The sequence below is a fragment of the Myxocyprinus asiaticus genome, chromosome 46, assembly GCF_019703515.2.
Source record: "Myxocyprinus asiaticus isolate MX2 ecotype Aquarium Trade chromosome 46, UBuf_Myxa_2, whole genome shotgun sequence".
In the NCBI taxonomy this organism is placed as follows: Eukaryota; Metazoa; Chordata; class Actinopteri; order Cypriniformes; family Catostomidae; genus Myxocyprinus; species Myxocyprinus asiaticus.
In genome coordinates, this window is record NC_059389.1 from 23,968,305 (window position 1) to 23,991,614 (window position 23,310).

At 37.6% G+C, this 23,310-nt stretch overlaps 1 protein-coding gene across 2 annotated transcripts; it reads right to left on the bottom strand.

Annotated features, from left to right (window-relative positions):
• Positions 1 to 920: 920 nt before the first annotated feature.
• On the bottom strand, positions 921 to 21,623 carry LOC127436192 (uncharacterized). 2 transcript variants are annotated; one of them, XM_051690201.1, is made up of 5 exons: positions 21,586 to 21,622; positions 21,048 to 21,136; positions 17,152 to 17,238; positions 6,758 to 6,939; positions 921 to 4,861 (listed from the first exon to the last, which is right to left on the bottom strand). In XM_051690201.1, the coding sequence occupies exons 1-5, from the start codon at positions 21,591 to 21,593 to the stop codon at positions 3,989 to 3,991; spliced, it is 1,239 nt and encodes a 412-aa protein (XP_051546161.1). In that variant the 5' UTR covers positions 21,594 to 21,622; the 3' UTR covers positions 921 to 3,988. The 2 variants fall into 2 exon arrangements, with proteins under 2 accessions (XP_051546161.1, XP_051546162.1); XM_051690202.1 differs by lacking the exon at positions 17,152 to 17,238 and having other exon boundaries at positions 21,586 to 21,623.
• Between the last annotated feature and the right edge of the window lie 1,687 nt (positions 21,624 to 23,310).

Sequence of the window (23,310 nt, forward strand, 5' to 3'; positions counted from 1 at the left end):
AATGAGGGCGTGCTAGTGCATGCCAGGGCCGGTTGTGTTCCCACTGTCACTTCTAGGGCTTCATCGTGCTGCCTCTGGGCTTTCTCGGGGCCAACGGCCCCCTTGGGCCAAACAAAGCCAACTGGGGAGTGAGGCGGGGTCAATGTCAAAGACGGAGTTTCACCGAACTTGTCATATTGTGTATCCAGCGCACAACAGTAGAGGTTCGGGAAAAATAAAATAAATTGCAGGTACAGTACAAATCCGTTAAAACACACAATGGACAAAGCGGTGCCCAAAGAAATACTTTTCCATGTTCGAGGTCATGGTCGGTGTGCTGGGACCACGTCCCGCTGTTAGTGGCGAGACCACTCGGGACACCATGGCAGTTACAGTTGGTGAGTTGTCAACTCTAACTTATCTTGCTTGCTAGCTAATGTTTACAAAGTATATAAACTCGATATTCTAGATAACTAGATAATATGATACCTAGCTTGAGCTTCCCTCTTGCTTGTGAAATGGGTGGGGTGTTTGACGTTGGCATCAGGGCGGCATGTTAAAGGTGGGTTTTAGAGCAACGCTGCAGGGCTATTGGCCCAATGGTCGGAACGCAGATCGATTTTGGTCTTGCGCTCATGGTCCAAGGCTACTAGCCCCAGCTGGCCAGTTGAAAGCCCTGGCTCGATAGTGGAAAAGTGGCTATACAGTCTTAAAAAAATGTCACACAATGTGCCATGGTTTTAACCCAAGATCTTCCTAGGATCAAATTGTTCAACTGACAAGCAACAGTCATAAAGGACCGTAAAAATCTTACAGTGTGCACCCAAGCTTAAGCCACTGAACTAGACACGCTCTCTCTTTCCAAAACCTACCCTACGAAGATACCTCAATTAACAGCTTCAGCAAATCAGACATCACATGAAAGTCATCAGTGCATCAACTTCTCTTTAATATCAACATATACAAAGGCATTTGACTTCAAAAACGTGAAACGGAAAATACATTTTCTCACAATATTCTGGTTTGTAACTCATTGAGAATGTTTTCTAGGCCAATAAAGTTAACCTGAGAGTTCATGTTGTTAGACCTTTACAAGGAGAGACCAACCATCCAAAAATATATTTACATAACAATAAACCAACAGTAAATTTAATCTGAATCTAAATATAGCTTTGCTAATGTTTTAAGCTAATAGCAGGCCTGTAGAAGATGGGTAATGATCACACTGATTAACTTTCACCACCACACTGATTGAAATACAGGCGCTGTTCACTGTGAGCACTGCAATGAAACCTTTTACAAGAACTTAATCTGATTAAACTGATCTCTGCCAAACAATCACAAAATTACACCAACATGGAGCATTTCCTGAACATGTCAAAGCATTAAGACGACATTTTGTCTATACCTGATGTGTGCATACAGTGTGTGCGTGTGAATGTCACAATAATCACACTGGACAATTTAAAACAAAAGGCACCAAACTCAGGAGGTTCTTTCTTTACCAAACTGCTCACTAAATTTTTAAATATAATAACTGCTGACAAGCATAAGCCATGTTAAATATTTGAGGGTAATTTCCCAGTAAGCACACATATGTCAACGAGACATTTTTGAAAGATCATCATCTGGAAAGCATTGCGTTTTATTTTAAACGCAATTCACATACAATCTAAATCAAAAACATTGTAAAAACATCTGCTGAATGTCACTCTAACACCCAATTCTCACTGGAGTCAAGCAGTGCATTGCATACGTAAGATAGCTTCATTGATTGTAACGGGAACTAGATACTTTTTTGGAGTTACAATGTGGCGCATGCTTCCAGTCTAGATAGCGCCCGCTATAATTAACTAAGCAAACTAGTTGTCAAGTTACGGCTTGCTGTTTACTTACAATATAGGTAGCTCCATTGATAACGGGAATTAACTAGTTGTCACGTTATGCCGTGCCACTTGTTTCTTGTTTCCAGAGCAGATAGCTTCGTTGATTATAACGGGAACTTGCTAGCTTTGTCGTGTTATGATGTGCAGCTTGCTTACAATATAGGTAGCTCCACTGATAACGGGAGCAAGCTAGATTCCACATGCTGCTTGCTAGCATAGCTAGTTTTGTCGCATTACAACATGTCGCTTGCTTCCATCACTGAGTTGTTTATAACGGAAGATAGCTAGTGTTGTTGCATTACAACATGCCATTTGCTTCCAGTACAGGTATATCTCAGTCGATTATAATGGCAGCTAGCTCGTTTTGTTGCATTACGACATGCCACTTGCTTCCATAGCTCAGACGGTAATAACAGGAGCTAGCCAGTTTTCAAGTTACAACATGCTGCTTAGTTCCAGTGTAGATAGCGTGTTGATTATAACAGGAGCTAGTTACTTTTGCACTTTATGATGAGCTGCTTGTTTCCAATATAGGTAGCACCGTAAATTATAACAGGAGCAAGTTTTTTCAAGTTCCAACATGTCACTTGCATCCAGTGTAGAAAGCTTCATTGATTGCAACAGGAGCAATCTAGTTTTGCACATTTAATGTGCAGCTTCCTTCCAGTGTAGAATGGGTATAACATACAACAGGGAACATCTTAATGACATATTGCAGGTGAGCTAATGCTTGAAAATGACATCAAAATGAAAAAGAAAAAAAATGCATCCAATAGATAGTCTCGGAGATATATGTATGCTATCAAGGTTGTTACGTTTTTCTTACTGGCTAAATCAAAATACAATAGAAACCATGTACAACAATCATCATAGATGAGCATAAACATTATCGTAATCAAAAATAATTTGATCTACGTTCCCTGCGCAACATTAAATCAAACTAAGCCACGTGTCAACAAACTGAAACTTTTTACATGTGCATTTCCTTGTAGTTAGTGCAATATAAAGCCTTTGCAATTGAGCATTTCTCCACAATTCAGTTTAAAGCCCAAAGTATGCTTTGGATTTCCATTGGCCGCTATGCCTCAAGCATTGTGAACAAAACATACATTTTGTCATCAGCAGGTCTTCTGCACATCGTTGTAGTGAGCATGCATCAATCGTGTGCGTTCAATGGAGTATACTTTGAAAAGTAAAACACATGACTGTACGAAAGACAGAACAGCAGGCAAAAAACAAAGCATACCCTAGGCTCAATTCATAGTCCAAATACCAACACTCCGTAAAAGGTAAAAAGTGGGCTAGTTTCAATGCTTACACAATCACAAAATTCAAATTTTTCCAAGCACTGAAATATTCATATATAATGAAATATTTCATCAAGTATTCTGAATATTACACTGGAAAAATTAAATTACTCCTCACAGAGGACTACTCTTACTGTGCATCTTTTCAAAATATATTACCCTGGTTACACACAGAAATATCATCAAATTGTCCTATGAATAATGAAGCAAACAAAGTTTGTGCTTTGTAATAGCAGATGCCATGACTAATCATGTCCAAACCTTAATGGAATACTTCATCCAAAAATGAAAATTCTGAGGAATTTATATTGTTGGGTTAACTATTTCTTTAATCTGTTATGAATGTGTCAGAAATTTTAGTTATTACAGTGTGATGTTTCATTCTCAATAATGATGATTTGCCATAATGATGATCAGTCATACATGACATTGTTTGGACTCCTGAACACTACCACTAAATTCTCCCTCAACATAAACCTGCACAGCATGGCTATGTACCCACACAAAGAAAAAAAAAAGAAAAAACAGTAGATATCTTCCCAGACACATCCCATTGTTTAGCAGCTGCGCAAAGCATGTTTGTTTTTAGTTTAGCCAGAGGCAAAATGAATGACTCAAATTCTCTGGTCTTGCTTTCTAATTTGGCCACTCAACAATTTCAGAAAATGTTCACAGTTAGTACTCACACCATGACATCTAGCTCAGTTAAAACACAAATAAAAGCTGCCTTTCACTATTAACAGAGGGAATAATGTACAAAATAAAAGCACAAACTACAAAATTTCAAAAAAATGTGGTTTCCCAAGGTAGGCTCTATCAGGTCCAGGCCACTTTGCGGGAGATTGCCTGTTTAAAACCCTCTGGGTCCACGTTCCCGCCTGGTCTCAGGGCTCCTTCTAGACTCACCAGAACATTCTGATGGGACTCACGAATATTGACAGGGTGTTTGGCTCTGAGCAACTCGTAGGCAGCGATAAGCCTCATATTTTGCTTGACCATGAGGTACTGAATAATGCAAGTGGGGGCGAGGGAAAACCCGTCGCGACAATGGACCAAGACTCGCTTCCTCTTTTCCGTTGAAGCATCGATGCATTCGTTGATGTCTTCGAAGCAGCGATGTTTGAGGGCTAGCCCTTCCTGAACTGTCTCCGGGAGATCGCTCATGTCCACTTTGAGACGAGACCAAGTATGCTTCACCCCCCTTGAGCAAGTGCAAGGAATAAGTCTCAAACATGTTTCCCCAGGCAGACTGCTCATGTCGATGATGCTGTCAATGTTGTTGCGGCACAACGTACGTCCACTATAAGCTGCATTCAGGTTTCCCACATAAATATAGTCCGTAACCTTGGAAATAACTGGATCTGAGTACTGGAAGTGCTCAGAGACACTCTGCTTGGGCTCTGGTGTCTCAGGCCCCGTCTTGGCACCGCCAGGAATGGCTCTGCGACTGTAGTTGCGCATTTTCTTGGATCCAGAGCGGGACGGAGGGTTGGAATCGGACTCTGAGCTGCTGTTCCATGGAGGGGAGAAGAGAGAGAAGCGACTGGAGGACTTGCTCTTGGTGAGGTGCTCCACTGGACTGGACAGGCCAGAGCTGGAGGTGGTAGTGGAGCCAGAGGCGCAAAAGAGAGATGCTCTCTCCAGGGAGCCTGTACTGCTGGCTGCCCCGGCACTATGGGCCTGCTCCATCTGACAGAAGTAAACATACAGATAGACTTTAAAACAATAACTAATCATAGAAATCATGCAGAAGCTCAAACAAGAGAGTTTTACACTCGCAACACTGCAATCACAATAATTAATGTTTTAAATTTGAGTGTTTCCACTGTGTCTTAAACAGTGAGCCACCTACACAGAACGCATTTTTGGACACCACAGGAGCACTTCTGATATGAAGAAAGTTGTTACGTAAAATTGTAGGTTCTGATATGTGTTTTTATGATGCCTAATTTGGTCAAAAAGAGGCAACATCACATTTCCTTAATGAAAAGACCAGTTTAAACCTGCCTTAGGAGGTTTGCTGGTTTCCCAGCATGACCAAACTGGTGTTCAGCTGGTTAGCTAGCTGATCTCCCATAACCCTCTTCCACCAACATGGTTCGGGGGCAGGTTCCCGAGTTGGTGTGAATTCTTGAACTGTTCTGCACGTTTCAACGGCAGAAAAGGCCTTACCGGGATGGAAAAACTGGTTCTGCACTAGCCCCAAAAGCTTGCTGGTCTCTATTCAGTAGCCAATAACGTCAGGGGGCGGAGGGTGGGATAATGTTTCATCACCAGGTAAAGTTTTTCAAACAACAACAGTTTGGCTAGCTACCATCTGCAGCAAGGAGTACTCCTTCACTCTATAATAACAATTAAAAAACCAACATTAAAAGCATTGAAGGAACGCAGAGGGAACGGGCACTCTAATTGTGATATGGTCTTCTACGGAGATAGAGATATAGCAAAGGGGGGGGGGGAGGAGTCTACAAGGATATGTGGCAAGAAATTATGCACACCGGCTTCAATCGGACGATTGACCGAATCATAAAAAAAAATAAAAAATAAAAAAAACAGGACCATAAAAAGGACCTAAACAAAAGGGACAGTGGAGAAAGCAACTATGTCATGGATACCAACCAGTCAGCTAATTAACCAGGGTGTTGAATTCAGTCAGTCACGATTGAGATTAACACCGAATCACCGGTGAACTTTATAGCTGATCACAGTTATTACATTTGCCAACTATGTTGGCTTTCCTTACACTCTTCTCATCTTATTTTGTGCATTTTGTTCAATAAGGGGACTACTCAGCAAGGAAGATCACATCTATTCATTAAGTAAACCTATGGAATTCTCAATCAAGACATAACCTTAATATTATACACTATGGCAAAACCATCTGCTACATCAAAGTAAACGATCCCACTGTCACAGTTTATAGTACTTGGCAAGTTAAGCCACGTTAAAACGTTCATACGAAATAAGTACGTTACCTGTCATCCTGAGTGTAGATGTCGTCTCTGGCAATCTTGTTAAGCAATGTAATAACACTGGATTGCATTTCTTTTAGTGTTTAAATTTGTCCTCAAAAACACGAGTAAAAGCTGCACACAAACACTGCAACGTGCCATGTTTGTTTGTGGGGAGGTGAAGTAGTCACGTAAAACTACGCCTTGGCCACATAACCCGTTGTCACTGTTCGGTTATCAAGTCAGTGGAAAAGCACGGCCGGTTTGCGATAGGCTCCAGATTGCCCTGGCCATGAACCAGCCGAGCACAGGCTCGGCACGACAACCATCGCCATTTTGGTGGAAAAGGGCTACCAGTCCACCCAGCTGACAAGTCCCCAAACCCCCAACAAAACCATCAAAGTAGGGTTAGGGTTAACCTTTACCCAAGCTGAATAGTGAAAACCAACCTGGTGGCCAGCTAAGATCAGCAAACCAACAGTAAATATTGCAATACCTAATGGTTTCAAATATCATTATATGAATGTTGACAATGGATAAAATAACCAGCATAAGCAAGAAATGTTCTGACTTCTGGGCCTCTTTGCTCACTGCTTATTAAACCTTGTTAAACCTAGCAACAACTTTCCCTTACCTGAGCTTTGAGGTTGTTCTTCCATTCCTGTGTCTCCAGAGCTTTGAAGCGTCCATTGCTGTCAGAGGACACAGAGAGACACAGGGGCCGGTGGGTCCTGGGGGGCAGCTGGGGGGTCAGGGCCATGGCAAGCAGCCGGGAGTCAGGCTGCTCGTTCCTACTCATCAGATCTGGACAGGAGCCTTAGACACACATCAGACACAGTAAAGGCCGGTTTATACTTCTGAGTCAAGCCTACACCGTAGGCTCCACACAGTGGCCAATGTGATGGTATGCTTTTATAGCTCTGCGTTTGTGTGTATGTGTCGTTCTGTGAGTTCACAGTCAAAAGGGTATTGAGAGAAAATGCCTTCATTTCTGAAATATTATGTATTTCATAAATAAACAAAAGCAATGACATTTATGGATTCCGAAGCACTTATTAAATTATTGCACCATTAAAAAGGAGTTTATCAAAGTATGTGAACATATTGAGATTTAGGTACTGTTCATATTATTTATTATAAATGCTATGCAGAGAGAAAATTAATAAGGTATATACTGCATGTTTTCTCTTGAGTTGTTTAAACAGTGGCAAATTCTCAGGGCCAGCAAAGCCCTCTCTGCTGTCCCTGACGAAATGAAATTTATTGCAAGCAACATTTAAAATCGCAAATATTATTAGATAGATTTTTCCAGGTATTATAGACCTCCTTGGTAGATTCATATGAAAAATGATGATTTTTGAATATCTGTTCGGGAGACGTTCATTTCACAACACAGTCATGCTGCAGTTCAAATTAGGCTTGCTTGAGCATTAAGTGTCGTTTCAAGTTCTGGCTTTCGTGCGTGGATGTGTTTTTAAAATGTCAATTGGTATTACTAGTTAGCTGCAATATAATGTATGATGCCCAAAGGCATTGGGTGTCTTATTCATTGTGAAACTATGTTTTCTTAATGGCATGAATCACACTGAAGGACTAGACTTTAAATGCATGGCCCGCCGCTGTGTTTAAATAATATTAAATAAATATCTTGGTATACTTTGCTCCATGTTGAAAATTTCTTATCACATTAATTTATAAATACTTGACAAACACAAAATGGGTGTCATTTTCAAGCTTAGGAGCTGGACTTTACAAAGCATATAGGCAATATATACTCTTAACGGGTGCTTTTTAATTTGCTGTTAAATTAGAAGTGTTCTGTTTTCATAACTTATGAATTATGATTATTTACTGTACACAATACTGTTAAAACATGAAAAACAACAACTCTTAAAACAAGAACAACAGAAATAAATCACTTAAGGCTAATACATAATTATCAAGATATACCTGTATATCGAATGTCAAGTGGCAGAAAAATATCAAGATATCATTTTTATAGCCATATTGCCAAGCCCAATACACACCTGAGTGAAAACACACTCATTCACATGCTTCATGCCAATTTAGAAAGAAAACTTTTAAAATTCTTTAATGATATAGATTATGATAAATTCTGAGACTCTCAGCCTCAGAAACTGCTGGAAAAAATAAAAAAAAAAAAAAAAATCACAAAAAAACTTGAGCCAAAACTTAACATTTTTTCTTATTTACACCCTGATATCTCAGGGTTTAAATAAGGTGGCTCAGAAAAACTGCTTTTGTTTTGTTCCCAATCATGGGCCTGTAACTAAGTGAAATTTTGTGTTGATACAAAGCAGCAATCAAAAGTTATAGCATTACAAATATTATTTATCCTAATGTCCAAAAGCCTCTCCAAACAAATAAAACAATGTACATAAGAACTAATTACACATGCAAACACAACAATGACTAAAGGTTTGCACAGCATGCAGATAGGACTTTAGTAATGAGATTTCACAGAATGAGTTTCATTCTGTGTCATTTGAGCAATCATTGAGTCTGTGTCATGTACTTGGCGCCATCTCCTGGTGGCCATATGTAATTGATCACATGACTCTCTGCCCAAATATAGAGGACTATCACCACTGGTTGGAGCAATCGGATTCTGAACCCAATTCGATTGGTTTAGCATTCCATGACGCTACAGTATTTCCAATGACGTCCTCTGATCCAGGAAATTTAACGTGTTTGTAGCCAGATAGCAAGAAGATGTGTGCACATTGTGCTTCGTGTGCGTTATCTAATGATACTTGCATCCGATTACATTGTGTGTGGACTCGTTTTAAAGATAATCATATCCTCTAAGTAATGGTATGTGATATTTTATGTTTGTTTATTTTTCATGAAGTTAAAAGTGAAAATATGGCATATGAGCAACACCTGCTCACATGAAACATGTATGTCAAAGACATGTACTTGGGTATTACTTGCTATATTTTTGTTTGTTAGTAAAACAAATAGGCTGGTTGTATTCAACTCTTTCGAGAACTTTCCAACAACATGACACATGGCTATTTGATCAGTTTTATGTTTTTACAGATTACAATAATATGTACAGTTTTTTGTTTAATTATTGAAACGTAACACTTCTGATTGTCTGCAAATTTCAAAACACTTAAGTTTTGGTGATAATGCCTACATGCAATGTTAAGTAGAGCTTCTAAGCTTTAAAACAATACCTATTTTGTGCTGGTCAAGACTGTAGTTATTAACATTTTGATAATTTGTTATCAAATTATCTGTTTTTGACTGAAAACGTTTGTCTAATTGCATTGTGTTTAAAGGATTAGTTCACCCAAAATTGATCATCCTCTCATGATTTACTCACCTTTAAGCCATCCTAGATGTGTATGTCTTTCCTTCTTCAGCATATCGAAATGAAGATTTTTATAAGCACATTTCAGCTCTGTTGGTCCATACAATGCAAGCGAACAGGTGCCATGATGCTGCTGGCTGTTTGAAGGTCCAAAATGCGTATTTAGGCAGCAAAAAATGTATCCACATGACTCCAGTCAGTCGATCAATGAATGTCTTCTGAAGCAAATCGATAGGTTTGTGTAAAAAATAAATCGATAATTAAAACATAATTAACTTCTAAAAAAACGCTTCCTGCTACCAGTCGACCCATCACAGAGCTGTTGCGTAACGCAAGCGCAATGGCGCATTTACGCGAGAAGTCAGAAGCGTGCGCTTTGTATACAACAAAGGAGCGAATGTCACGTGAGAGTTAGCTCATTTCAAACACAATACAGCAGTGGGGAAAAGCAACGATTTAAAGTTTAAAACTTTTTAATTATTACACAAACCGATCGATTTGCTTCAGAACCCTTACAGAAAAATCACATGAATTTCATGTTTTCACATGTGGAAATCTTGGGAAATTCATGTGGTTTTTCTGTAAGGGAAGACATTCACTGATCGACTGGAGTCGTGTGGATTACTTTTATGCTGCCTAAATATGACTTTTGGACCATCAAACAGCCAGCAGCAACATGGCACCCGTTCACTTGCATTGTATGTCAAACTGAGCTGAAATGTGCTTGTAAAAATCTTCATTTCGATATGCTGAAGAAGGAAAGACATACACATCTGGGATGGCTTAAAGGTGAGTAAATCATGAGAGAATGATCATTTTTGGGTGAACTAATCCTTTAAACACAATGCAATTAGACAAACGTTTTCAATCAAAAACAGGCATATATGTTGTAGACCGCAGGAAAAAGAAGAGTGTTTAAGTTTTAGCTTTGGTTCTGTGAATGAAATGAAGAAGAGTTGATAAAATGACTTATTTCCACTAACTCGTCTCAGCCATTCTGCAAATGAGTTTTGTCAGGCAAACACATTTTTCAATACTGACAGAGCTTCTCCGTGTATGCCACTAACGTCCAACTAATTTATAATGAAAATCATTGTCAATTAGGGCTGAATGATTAACCAAAATAAAATCAAAATCGCAATATGACCCAGTGAGATTTTCAAAGCGCAACCTTTACAAAAATCGAGAGTTCATGGCAAATTTGCCAGCAAACTCGCCACTGCTAATTTTTACATGCAAATGAGCTTTGGAGCAAACTTGTGGCAAATTGTTGCCAAAGGTTTGCCAGAGGTTCATCACTTCCACCGAAGAGCTGCAGACTTCTGGCAAACATTTGCGGTGAATCAAAAATGAATTTGCATGTGAAAATAACAAGCGGCAAATTTGCATGGTTGTATTGTCTATATTGTGTAGTGCTTTCTTATATACAACAGGATCATTGTATTACACATGTGGTTTCAGAGCAGTTCTGTGCTCCATTCACACAAACTCTTTCTATCTGGTGCCCTGAGTGACATATTTAAAGCGCCCCAGATTTACTTTAATTGCACATTTGTGTAATTCCACATACCTCTATGTTTGGCCACTACAATTTCCTATACACGTTTAAAATAACCCCATGAGAGTGGGTATTTGTTGACAGCAAAGCAGATGAGAGCATTTCACTGCATTAAAAGGCTGTTGTCAACTCCAAACAACAGAAACTTCTGTCCCTTCAGTTTTCAAAATAAAAGCTTCTGCCGAAATTGGTTTGAATAAAGGCTTGAGGGTTTACCGGGACTGCATAAGTTAAGAAATACATTACTATTAATAATAATAATAATTATTATTATAATAATAATAATAATAATAATAATAAATTATAGTAGTAATGATTATTATTATACAATAATACATTTCTATAATAATGTCTTAACATGAATATTATATTATTGCAATAATATTAAAGTTGACTGGGTTTCAAAAAAATAAGTGAACTGACCCTTTCACAATTTCGACAATTTTTATTTTATTTTTTACAAAGCAGACAGATGCAATGTGATTGTGATGCTGTCTAACACAGCCCCAGCCCCCCCACCCCCCTCCCCTCCCTTCCCTTCCCTTCAATGTTTTATTTAGTTTGGTTCTTTTTAGAGGACTGAAGTGTGAACACCTTTTCTAGAACAGCATTTTTGGTCAGCAGCAAAGCATGGGCAAAACATGGATTAATTCTGGTTAAAAGGAATCACACGTTTTGGAAACAGTGACTTCTCTGATTGGTGTATCTTGCTTTAGGATTGTGGGTAGTGTAGTACTTTACCAGTAATTAAGCAAATAAATATACTCTTATAGTTTTATTTCTCTATTTATATAATAGTTTGATCTTGTGATACTTTCTTGTCAGCAATAAATATCAAATACCAACTTAAATCAGTTTTTGTACTGGCTACTTTAGCAGACTGAAGATTAATAATCGGCTTGTTTTACATGTTGGTTAACACTTTAAAAGGTAAACAGGTCTAAAACCAACTTATCATTGTGGGCAAGTACATTATTATAACTCGCAATGCAAAAGAGTCCCACTCCAGCCATGCCCTTCAGTGGACAACAGGCTGATGAGAAACTGTTCTTTAGATTTCCCTATAAGGCACCCGCCTGTCTGTCAGTGAGTGTGATCAATAAGGCCCCTCATTAATGGAGCTGAGAGCATGTTTGATCCAGAGCAACACGACTCAGGCATTAATACTCCCACATATCTCACTTCAGAGAGCCATTCCAGCATTCTATACTTCAGCTGATTGACTATGTGCATGGTTGTTAACACGACACAACACTAAACAGCAGTTGTGACAATTTCAAGCTGGATATTCGTTCAGCTGCAAATTAATTTGAAAGATCTGGACATCAGCTGGTGGTGTAATATTCTTAAAATAAAAGGGTAGTTGACATCAGCACAGAGAAAACATATCGCTTTGCACGGAAAACAGAAAATAAATAAGCTTTGCATTTACTCAAAGCCATTCAGAAATATCAATCAATTGAAATATTAGCCATTTAAACATAGTCCCGTATAATGAGTCCTTAATTTTGAATTTACAAGCATACATAATTGGTACCCCAGATTCTCATTATGAAATACGCAATTAAGAAAAATAATTAATATTTGTATTGTATTTTTCTTTACATTCATTAAAATTGTTTATATTTTTTTATATAAATTACTTCATATTTTATTATATTTATTTTGGTGTATATATATATATAAAGTCAGAAGTTTACATACACTTAGGATGAAGTCATTAAAACTCATTTTATTAACCACTCCACAGATTTCATATTAGAAAACTATAGTTTTGGCAAGTCGTTTAGGACATCTACTTTGTGCATGACACGAGCAATTTTTCCAACAACTGTTTACAGACAGATTGTTTAACTGACTACATCACAATTCCAGTGGGTCAGAAGTTTACATAAAGTTAACTGTGCCTTTAAGCAGTTTGGAAAATTCCAGAAAATTATGCCAAGCTTTTAGGCAATTAGCTTCTGATAGGCTAATTGGCTAATCTGAATCAATTGGAGGTGTACCTGTGGATGTATTTTAAGGCCTACCTTCAAACTCCGTGCCTCTTTGCTTGACATCATGGGAAAATTAAAAGAAATCAGCAAAGACCTCCGAAAAAAATTGTGCACCTCCACAAGTCTGGTTCATCCTTGGGAGCAATTTCCAAATGCCCTAAGGTACCACGTTCATCTGTACAAACACTAGTACGCAAGTAAAAACACCATGGGACCACGCAGACATCATACTGCTCAGGAAGATGATGCATTCTGTCTCCTAGAGATGAACGTAGTTTGGTGCGAAAAGTGCAAATCAATCCCAGAACAACAAAAGGACCTTGTGAAGATGCTGGACAAGTATCAGGTAAACAGGTAGACAAGTATCTATATCTACAGAAATATTATTCCTATATCGACATAACCTGAAAGGCTGCTCAGCAAGGCAGAAGCCACTGCTCCAAAACCGCCATAAAAAAGCCAGACTACAGTTTGCAAGTGCACATGGGGACAAAGATATAACTTTTTGGATAATTGTCCTCTGGTCTGATGAAACAAAAATTCAACTGTATGGCCATAATGACCATCGTTATTGTTTGGAGGAAAAAGGGTGAGGCTTGCAAGCCTGACCTCAATCCGATAGAAAATTTGTGGGCAGAACTGAAAGCATGTGCGAGCAAGGAGGCCTACAAACCTGACTCAGTTACACCAGTTCTGTCTGGAGGAATGGGCCAAAATTCCAGCAACTTATTCTGAGAAGATTGTGTAAGGCTACCAAAAACATTTGACCCAAGTCAAACAATTTAAAGGGAATGCTACCAAATACTAACAAAGTGTGTATTAAACTTCTGACCGACTGGAAATTTAATGAAATTAAAAGTTGAAATTAATAATTCTCTCTACTATTATTCGGACATTTCACATTCTTAAAATAAAACAGTGATCCTAACTGACCTAAAACAGGGAATGTTTTCTAAGATTAAATGTCAGGAATTGTGAAAAACTGAGTTCAAATGTATTTGGCTAAGGTGTATGTATACTTCTGACACACGCACACATATTATATATACAGTGGTGTGAAAAAGTGTTTGCCCCCTTCCTGATTTCTTATTTTTTTGCATGTTTGTCACACTTAAATGTTTCAGATCATCAAACAAGTTTAAATATTAGTCAAAGATAACACAAGTAAACACAAAATGCAGTTTTTAAATGAAGGTTGTTATTATTAAGGGAAAACAAAATCCAAACCTACATGGCCCTGTGTGAAAAAGTGATTGCCCCTAAACCTAATAACTGGTTGGGCCACCCTTAGCAGCAACAACTGCAATCAAGCGTTTGCGATAACTTGCAATGAGTCTTTTACAGCGCTGTGGAGGAATTCTGGCCCACTCATCTTTGCAGAATTGTTGTAATTCAGCCACATTGGAGGGTTTTCGAGCATGAACTGCCTTTTTAAGGTCATGCCACAGCATCTCAATAGGATTCAGGTCAGGACTTTGACTAGGCCACTCCAAAGTCTTCATTTTGTTTTTCTTCAGCCATTCAGAGGTGGACTTGCTGGAGTGTTTTGGATCATTGTCCTGCTGCAGAACCCAAGTTCGCTTCAGCTTGAGGTCACGAACAGATGGCCGGACATTCTCCTTCAGGAATTTTTGGTAGACAGCAGAATTCATGGTTCCATTTATCACAGCAAGTCTTCCAGGTCCTGAAGCAGCAAAACAGCCCCAGACCATCACACTATCACCACCATATTTTACTGTTGGTATGATGTTCTTTTTCTGAAATGCGGCGTTACTTTTACGCCAGATGTAATGGGACACACACATTCCAAAAAGTTCAACTTTTGTCTTGTCAGTCCACAGAGTATTTTCCCAAAAGTCTTGGGGATCATCAAGATGTTTTCTGGCAAAAATGAGACGAGCCTTAATGTTCTTTTTGCTCAGCAGTGGTTTTCGTCTTGGAACTCTGCCATGCAGGCCATTTTTGCCCAGTCTCTTTCTTATGGTGGAGTCATGAACACTGACCTTAACTGAGGCAAGTGAGGCCTGCAGTTCTTTGGATGTTGTTGTGGGGTCCTTTGTGACCTCTTGGATGAGTCGTCGCTGCGCTCTTGGGGTAATTTTGGTCAGCCGGCCACTCCTGAGAAGGTTCACCACTGTTCCATGTTTTCACCATTTGTGGATAATGGCTCTCACTGTGGTTCTCTGGAGTCCCAAAGCTTTAGAAATGGCTTTATAACCTTTTCCAGACTGATAGATCTCAATTACTTTCTTTCTCATTTGTTCCTGAATTCCTTTGGATCTCGGCATGATGTCTAGCTTTTGAAGATCTTTTGGTCTACTTCACTTTGTCAGGCAGGTCCTATTTAAGTGATTTCTTGATTGAGAACAGGTGTGGCAGTAATCAGGCCTGGGTGTGGCTAGAGAAATTGAACTCAGGTGTGATAAACCACAGTTATGTTTTAACAGGTGGGGCAAACACTTTTTCACACAGGGCCATGTAGGTTTGGATTTTGTTTTCCCTTAATAATAACAACCTTCATTTAGAAACTGCATTTTGTGTTTACTTGTGTTATCTTTCACTAATATTTAAACTTTTTTGATGATCTGAAACATTTAAGTGTGACAAACATGCAAAACAAAATAGGAAATCAGGAAGGGGGCAAACACTTTTTCACACCACTGTATGTGTAATATATATATACACACACACACACACACACACATACATACACACAGGCAGGCAAAAGTTTGGAATAATGTACAGATTTTGCTCTTATGAAAATAAATTGTTACTTTTATTCACCAAAGTGGCATTCAGCTGATCATAATGTATAGTCAGGACATTAATAACATGAAAAATTACTATTACAAAATGAAAAAAATGTTCAGAACTTCTTAAACTACTTCAAAGATTTCTCATCATAAAATCTTCCACGTGCAGCAATGACAGCTTTGCAGATCCTTGGCATTCTAGCTGTCAGTTTGTCTAGATACTCAGGTGACATTTCACCCCACACTTCCTGTAGCACTTGCCATAGATGTGGCTGTCTTGTCGGGCACTTCTCACGCACCTTACAGCCTAGCTGATCCCACAAAAGCTCAATGGGGTTAAGATCCATAACACTCTTTTCCAATTATCTGTTGTCCAATGTCTGTGTTTCTTTGTCCACTCTAACCTTTTCTTTTTGTTTTTCTGTTTCAAAAGTGGCTTTTTCTTTGCAATTCTTCCCATAAGGCCTGCATCCCTGAGTCTTCTCTTTACTGTCGTACATGAAACTGGTGTTGAGCGAGTAGAATTCAATGAAGCTGTCAGCTGAGGACATGTGAGGTGTCTATTTCTCAAACTAAAGACTCTGATGTACTTATCCTCTTGTTTAGTTGTATATGGGCCTTCCACATCTCTTTCTGTCCTTGTTAGAGCCAGTTGTCCTTTGTCTTTGAAGACTGTAGTGTACACCTTTGTATGAAATCTTCAGTTTTTGGCAATGTCAAGCATTGTATAGCCTTGATTCCTCAAAACAATGATTGGCTGATGAGTTTCTAGAGAAAGCTGTTGCATTTTTTACCTAATATTGACCTCAAGACATGCCAGTCTATTGCATACTGTGGCAACTCAAACACAAACACAAAGACAATGTTAAGCTTCATTTAACGAACCAAATAGCTTTCAGCTGTGTTTGATATAATAAGTGATTTTCTAGTACCAAATTAGCAATTTATCATGATTACTCAAGGATAAGGTGTTTGAGTGATGGCTGCTGGAAATGGGGCCTGTCTAGATTTGATCAAAAATGACTTTTTTCAAATAGTGATGGTACTGTTTTTTTCCATCAGTAATGTCCTGACTATACTTTGTGATTAGTTGAATGCCACTTTGGTGAATTAAAGTACCAGTTTCCTTCCAAAACAGCTAAATCTGTTCATTATTCCAAACTGTTGGCTGCCAGTGTGTGTGTGTGTGTGTGTGTGTCTATATTATATATATATACAAATATTATTGCTTGTGAAGAGTACTTTTTAAAAATTATATATTTAAGAGGTAAGTAAATATTTTACGAGCTGTGACATATGGTATTTGAATGTAAACAATACAGAAAACAATATACAATATGCTGAACAACCCAAACATACACAGTGCAGCAGGGTTCTTACCAGTGGCACATGCTGAACGAGAAATAGGTTGGAGCTGCAAACGATTGTGAATCTTGAGAGAGTTCAGCAGATTTTTTGCAATCATGCCTGGATTAAACAAACAATTAAATTAAATATGAATCAATAACTCTTAAGCATACCCAGTATGAATCATCGGTAGGATTATTTTTTATCAAGCAATGTAAAAGAAAATTGCATGTATATATAACTTGCAAGTACTAATTACTTTAGCATAATGCAAAGTAATCATACATTTTCAGTAATTTGTGGCATGGTGATGAATAAAAATATGTTTGCACATGTCTATAGCTCATTACGATAAGATGCAAGCCTTTATGCTAAACTGTGAATTTTGTTATAAGTCCTGTCAATCAATTATGCATCACTATATTAATAAGGTATCCAGATGTCTGGTGAGAATAGTCATATTCAACTTAACCCTGTAATGATGTATCAGATATGATACACAAAGTTTGACGGCTCCTGTTTCACTCTCTGTTGAAGCTGATGAGCCAAACAACCTATGGTATTTAAGTTACACATGTTTATGGCACCATCTATGGTTATTTGTGGGGGAAAAAGTTGTTTCAATGTTTATATCGATCTATTTAAAATGGCGGCGGACCTGCACGAAAAGTGACTTATGTTGGGATAAATGACAGCTTATTTTAACAAAGTAAAACTGACAGTAATGATTATATTGTTACTAATATTTTAAAATGAGTATTTGCTGAATATAAGCAACTTGTGTTTGGTTAAAATTTTGCATATTATTTATTGAAAATCCCCCTTTGAAATCCATGTATCGAATATGCTATAACAGGCTTTTGAGGTATATCTCTCAATCACCATTCCATTCCGTTCATGCCCACCACCAGAAAAAAAAAAAAAAAAAAAAAACACAGAGCTCTGAAAATTCTGACATATACTTTTTGTAACATATAAAGTGTGAACTAATATTTGTGTATTTTTGTATATGCAGCCTGCTCTGTCATTACAAAGATCTCATTATTTTAAATTACAAGCTATTATGATGTCATCTTACTATAAGTTCCTGAGACCCAGAGAAAAAAGTTTTACAATTTCCCTTTTTTAAATGTCAATCTAGTGTTTGGTGCATAAAATACATATGATAAAAAATTGTATTCAAAATGTTTTAATCATATTGTATTTGATGTGCTGAACTGAACCATGATACATTTCAATATTTATAGACCAAGGAGAGGAAGTTGTCATGACCAAACTCTCAATCATTTGGTATCTCTGAAAAGCCCAGGGAGTCCTCTAATAATACCCCAAGATTTACCATTGTAGCATGTATGGGCTACAATAAAAACTTAAATAACAAATGTCCTACATAGTGCCGGACCGATTTATCGGTCAGCCGATATTATTATATTATTAAGTGATTTTATATTTTTTTCTGGGGCTTAAAGTACAAAATTACCAAGTTGTGTAACTGTCCAGAGACAAATAAATAAATATATAAATCAAAGTCTCATTAAATATATAAAGGCCGATATTAGCCTTTAACCAATATATCGGTGTTGGCATATATGTTTACCAATATGTGCAGATATGAAAACTTTTTTCAGAACATATAATGCAGAAAATGATGCTTGAATTGGTGTCATAACATAGTTTGTCCAGCAGAGCACACTCCGACTCAGTTTACAGAGCTGACTCTGAGCTGACGGTGGTTCTGCAGACAGTGCAGAGTTAAGTAGTGTCTTCTCTGTAAGTTGTTAACTAGTTTGTGAAACACATACTGGAAAGTTAATAAACAATGATCCCATCATTTTCCCTTTTCAATATTACTAATATAACATTAACCCTGTCCCTGACAACCATGTCACTCATGTTTATCACATCTGTTTGTTATGTTAGCCAGCTATAGTTTGTCAGTGCAGTCTGTAACATAGCAGATTGAAAAGGTAAGAGCATCTTTTATAGCTTAGCAGACAACAGTGTGGTGGTGGATTTTGTCTGTTGAGTGTTGATTTCACGCTATGTTGTTACCTAGTTGGTGAGACGCAATGCTGGAAAGTAAATAAAGTCCATCTTTTGCTCTCCGTGACAACGAGCTTATAGCTAACTAGCTAACCATGTAGCTACTTTCATACCTTGTCAGCTGAGTGGAAGCTAATGTGTAAACATATATTCACCAAACTGTTTTGTATTCACAGTTTGGTACTCCCTTCAACCAGACAATTCCAGTCATTGCATTTACAAAATGTAATATTTAAAAGTCTGGTTTTCCACCGTTGAAAGTTTCCCCTGAACTTGTATAGCAGAATACAGTGGAACACCGCTGCCGCTGTTTCTCTTGTCTCGGCAGGTGTAAATGCTTCTTGTTTTACAACTTGCCCCTAACTGACTGGCAGTATTAAAATAGTCAGCATTTGACTGATACTAAACAGTACCACTGATGTTTATTTAGCTATTTATTGTATTTTTATTTATTCTTTATTTAAATGGTCAGCCATTGACTTATACTAAACATACAGTACTGATTTTTGAGCTATTTTAGCTAAAACGAATTACTTGTTTTTAATTACTGAGTTCAAAGTGATTTTATATTTTTTTCTGGGGCTTTAAGTACAAAATTACCAAGTTGTGTAACTGTCCAGAGACAAATAAATAAATATATAAATCAAAGTCTCATTAAAAGCTAAAATTCTTGAAAAAAATAAATGTTGGCATGATTAGTCCAGAATAATCTTTTATTACTTCTTTTTATTATTCATATTTGAAAACACTTTTGTCCACCAGATCAAAGTCATATGGTGTAACCAACATGTAGGTTTCCATTTTGTTGTCATGTGACCAAAAAAGGCACATTTTGTTTAGGTCATATGGTGTAACCCTGAGAAAAACTTCTTGATATTCTTGACTCAAAGATTAATATTTGTAAAACTTTTGTTTTTGTTTTTTTACCTTGAAAATATGTTTGAAAACTTTTTTTTTTAAAAGGTGCAGTATGTAAGATTCAGAAACCCTTGTTATTAATGACACCTGTGGCCATTAAGTGAACTACAGCCAGCTACCTGCTGCTCGTGCTCGCGCACACACTCCATGGTGACGCGAGCATCGACCAAAACAACGACATAACGTACAAAGAGACTGAATGTGATTCACCGACATCATGTTGACAGATGAGGTAGCATAATTAAAATGACACAGTTATGAGACTAAACTAAAACTACTTATCAGCTAACATAGAATACTGATACACACATACAGATACATAGTACTGAACTATACCAGACAGTTTACTATTGCATGGTTATGTTGCACTATTGTACATTTTGTATGTCATATGTTGTACTACGATCAAGAAACCTGCATATTTGCTTACATTTATCCTGTATACCTGACTTTTAGTATAAAGAGAAGATCATTGAAATTATTTGAAAGTTATGAAGCAAGGTAGCTTCCAATCCGACAGCATTAGCAGGCAAGATCAAGTTAGCTAAAATTACACAGATCAATCCTTATGGCACTATATTTCACTTTTAGTAATATGAAGACTTCCAAAATATTTTAGAGCCGAGAACAATTCAAATTAACTTGTTTTAAATTTTTCACTGTGCAAATCATTCTAAAGCAGCTTTACAGAGAGTAGAATAGTTCAAATTGAACAAACCATTTACAAACATGACGTGTAGGTGAATTTCTATTCACTATATAAAGAAATTGCCATTACATTTTAACGACTTTGAAGGATTCTATAATTCATGACTTTTTTCAGGCCTGGAAATCACAATTTATAAATCCTCAGATATTTCCAGGTTGTCAATGACCTGGGAATCTTGAATAGATTGGATAAGGATAAACATATTTCTGAAAAGACACAATTGTCATTCCCAAACAAGCAGATTTGAAGCACATCTCACCATTTTGTTTGGAATGCTGTTTCTCATCCAGCTGATGGGGTGCCATGAAGTCTTTGCTCCATTTCTCCAAGGTTTCCATCTTCCACCCCCTGTAAATAATGAAAATCCATTACTAATCATATTAATCATAAAAGCAGTGTGAAGTATGCAGATGTTGGTGAGATCTCAGTGACTGCAGTGAGAGGGGACAGACAGACACCCCCGCACTAAAGCATTCCAGGACTTGAGTCTCTAACAGCCTCCAACCGTTATAGAAATGCATGGCGTGATATCACGATTCACATACGATTTTCATGCTGTCGATTATAAACATGCTTATATAAACGCAGTGAAAGGCTCTGATAAAATCATCTCTGCGTTAAATGAACGTGTATGTATCATGTGTCTGTTCAGCACCATTCTCCACCGGTGGTTATGTAGATGGGTTGTCTGTATCAATGCATGTACGCGTGTTAAGGTCATAACATACATATACAGGACAACTATAAAATCTGTAGCCAGAAAAGACATTATAAAGAAGAATGTTTTAAACACAAACCCAGCCATTCATCTTTGCAGCACTCAGCTGAATGAAGCTCACGTGGACAAATGACGCCACGGGAGCGACGAGCTACGCATGCTGGGAAATGTGGTCCACATATGCGGCCCGGTGTGAGATTGATTACTGTTGCTGTAAGCTACTGATTACGCTTAAAATACATCAGCTTTGAAATAAGAAGTAATACGTTTTCCAACAGATCACGTAGTTTTATTCAAATCTTGTTAGTTGATTGTTTGAGCACACACAAACATTGACCTTATTCAGAGTAGCGCCATCTTTAATTTTTGACGAGAACCACAACGAGGCTTTGAAGAGACTTACAGTATCTTCAGTGTGTTGTACTGCCCTTTAAAGTGTTTTAGATCGTTCCGCTGACTAAACGTTGACAAAAACATATTTCCAAGAAATTTCAGTTGACAAAAAACTCCCAAAAAGTTAATTAGATGTAATCTAGAAGCATTATACAGTGCATGCCATTAAAGAAACTGCAAGTTTATCCCTCACAGCCTTGTTTTCATTCCCGTCAAAAGGTCCATAGATTCTATGTTTTCTTTATAACCATAATGTGGTTTGTGCCACTGTACAGTGATGGAATCAGATGGTAATAGGTCTATTTGGTACATGATAAAGTTGTCAAACCCAGTCTCATATTTGCCAGCCTGATGACAGTCCAAAAATCATGATTAAATGCTGCCTTCACATGCTATCATAAATAAGATGATTGCACATGAACGACCCTCACGTTGTAATTATGACTGGGAAACTAGATAATTTTGATACCCGAGTTTCCGAGTTGGGAGTAGAAGTAAACTTTTAACATGGCGGAGGAGAGTACGGTTTCTGTAGTGAATGACAGGTTTTATAATTTTTTTTTAAATACAGCTAATTTTTAGCACTTACTGTTTTGGTTATTTTAATGTATGTATATCAGCAACCATTTGATGCATGTTGTACATTTTTACACCCTGAAAATAGCTTGTATTTTGACCAAAATTCCATTGTCGTCAGCAAGCTAAAAAAGATATGTATTATGGTGTCAAAATAAAAGTTCCTAAATAAATATGTTTGAATTAAATAAGTCTTGGTGTCATCTCCCTTACAACAATCGAGAGTTCATTGCAAATTTGCTTCAAACTTGCCACTAAATTCGTCACTTATTTTTACATGCAAATGAGCCTTGCGGTAAACTTGCGGCAAATTGTCTATTGTTGCCAAAGATTTGCTGCAGGTTTACCACTACCAGTGAAGAACTTCAAACTTCTGGCAAACATTTGCTGTGAATCACAAGCTTATTTGCATGTGAAAATAATGAGTGGCAAATTTGTGGCTAGTTTGCCAGAACTCTAAATTTTTTGTAAGGGATGTTTCCTGTTCTTTCTGACAACAAAGCACTTGTACATGATGTATTCATAATTATCGCTTCAGAAATGGGAAGTAAAATGATTCCGATTGCACGTGAAGGCAACAAAATAATTCTTATAAGCCAAGATTTACGACATCTTATGTTTTCACAGTCTCATATAAATTATTAGTTGTCATGAGATTGGCTTGGCTGGGCTACTGTATATCTCAGCAACCATACGGTTTTGAGTCAAAAGTTAAATTGCACTTATCCCTGTTTTTCCTTTGTAGTGGTTTTGTAACATGCCTGCTGTTTTAATTATTCTTTAATTAGTCTCTCTCTCAGCTTTTTGTAGCCAAGACTACAGCATACAGAAACTT

Bases quoted from the DNA above. Each gene is read 5' to 3' on its own strand.
- LOC127436192 (XM_051690201.1), bottom strand. The intron at 6,940-17,151 runs GTAAGAACCCTG...TGTGTGTCTAAG, and splicing joins TCGTTCAGCATGTGCCACTG to GCTCCTGTCCAGATCTGATG. The intron at 4,862-6,757 runs GTAAGGGAAAGT...TACTTCTGTCAG, and splicing joins AGAACAACCTCAAAGCTCAG to ATGGAGCAGGCCCATAGTGC.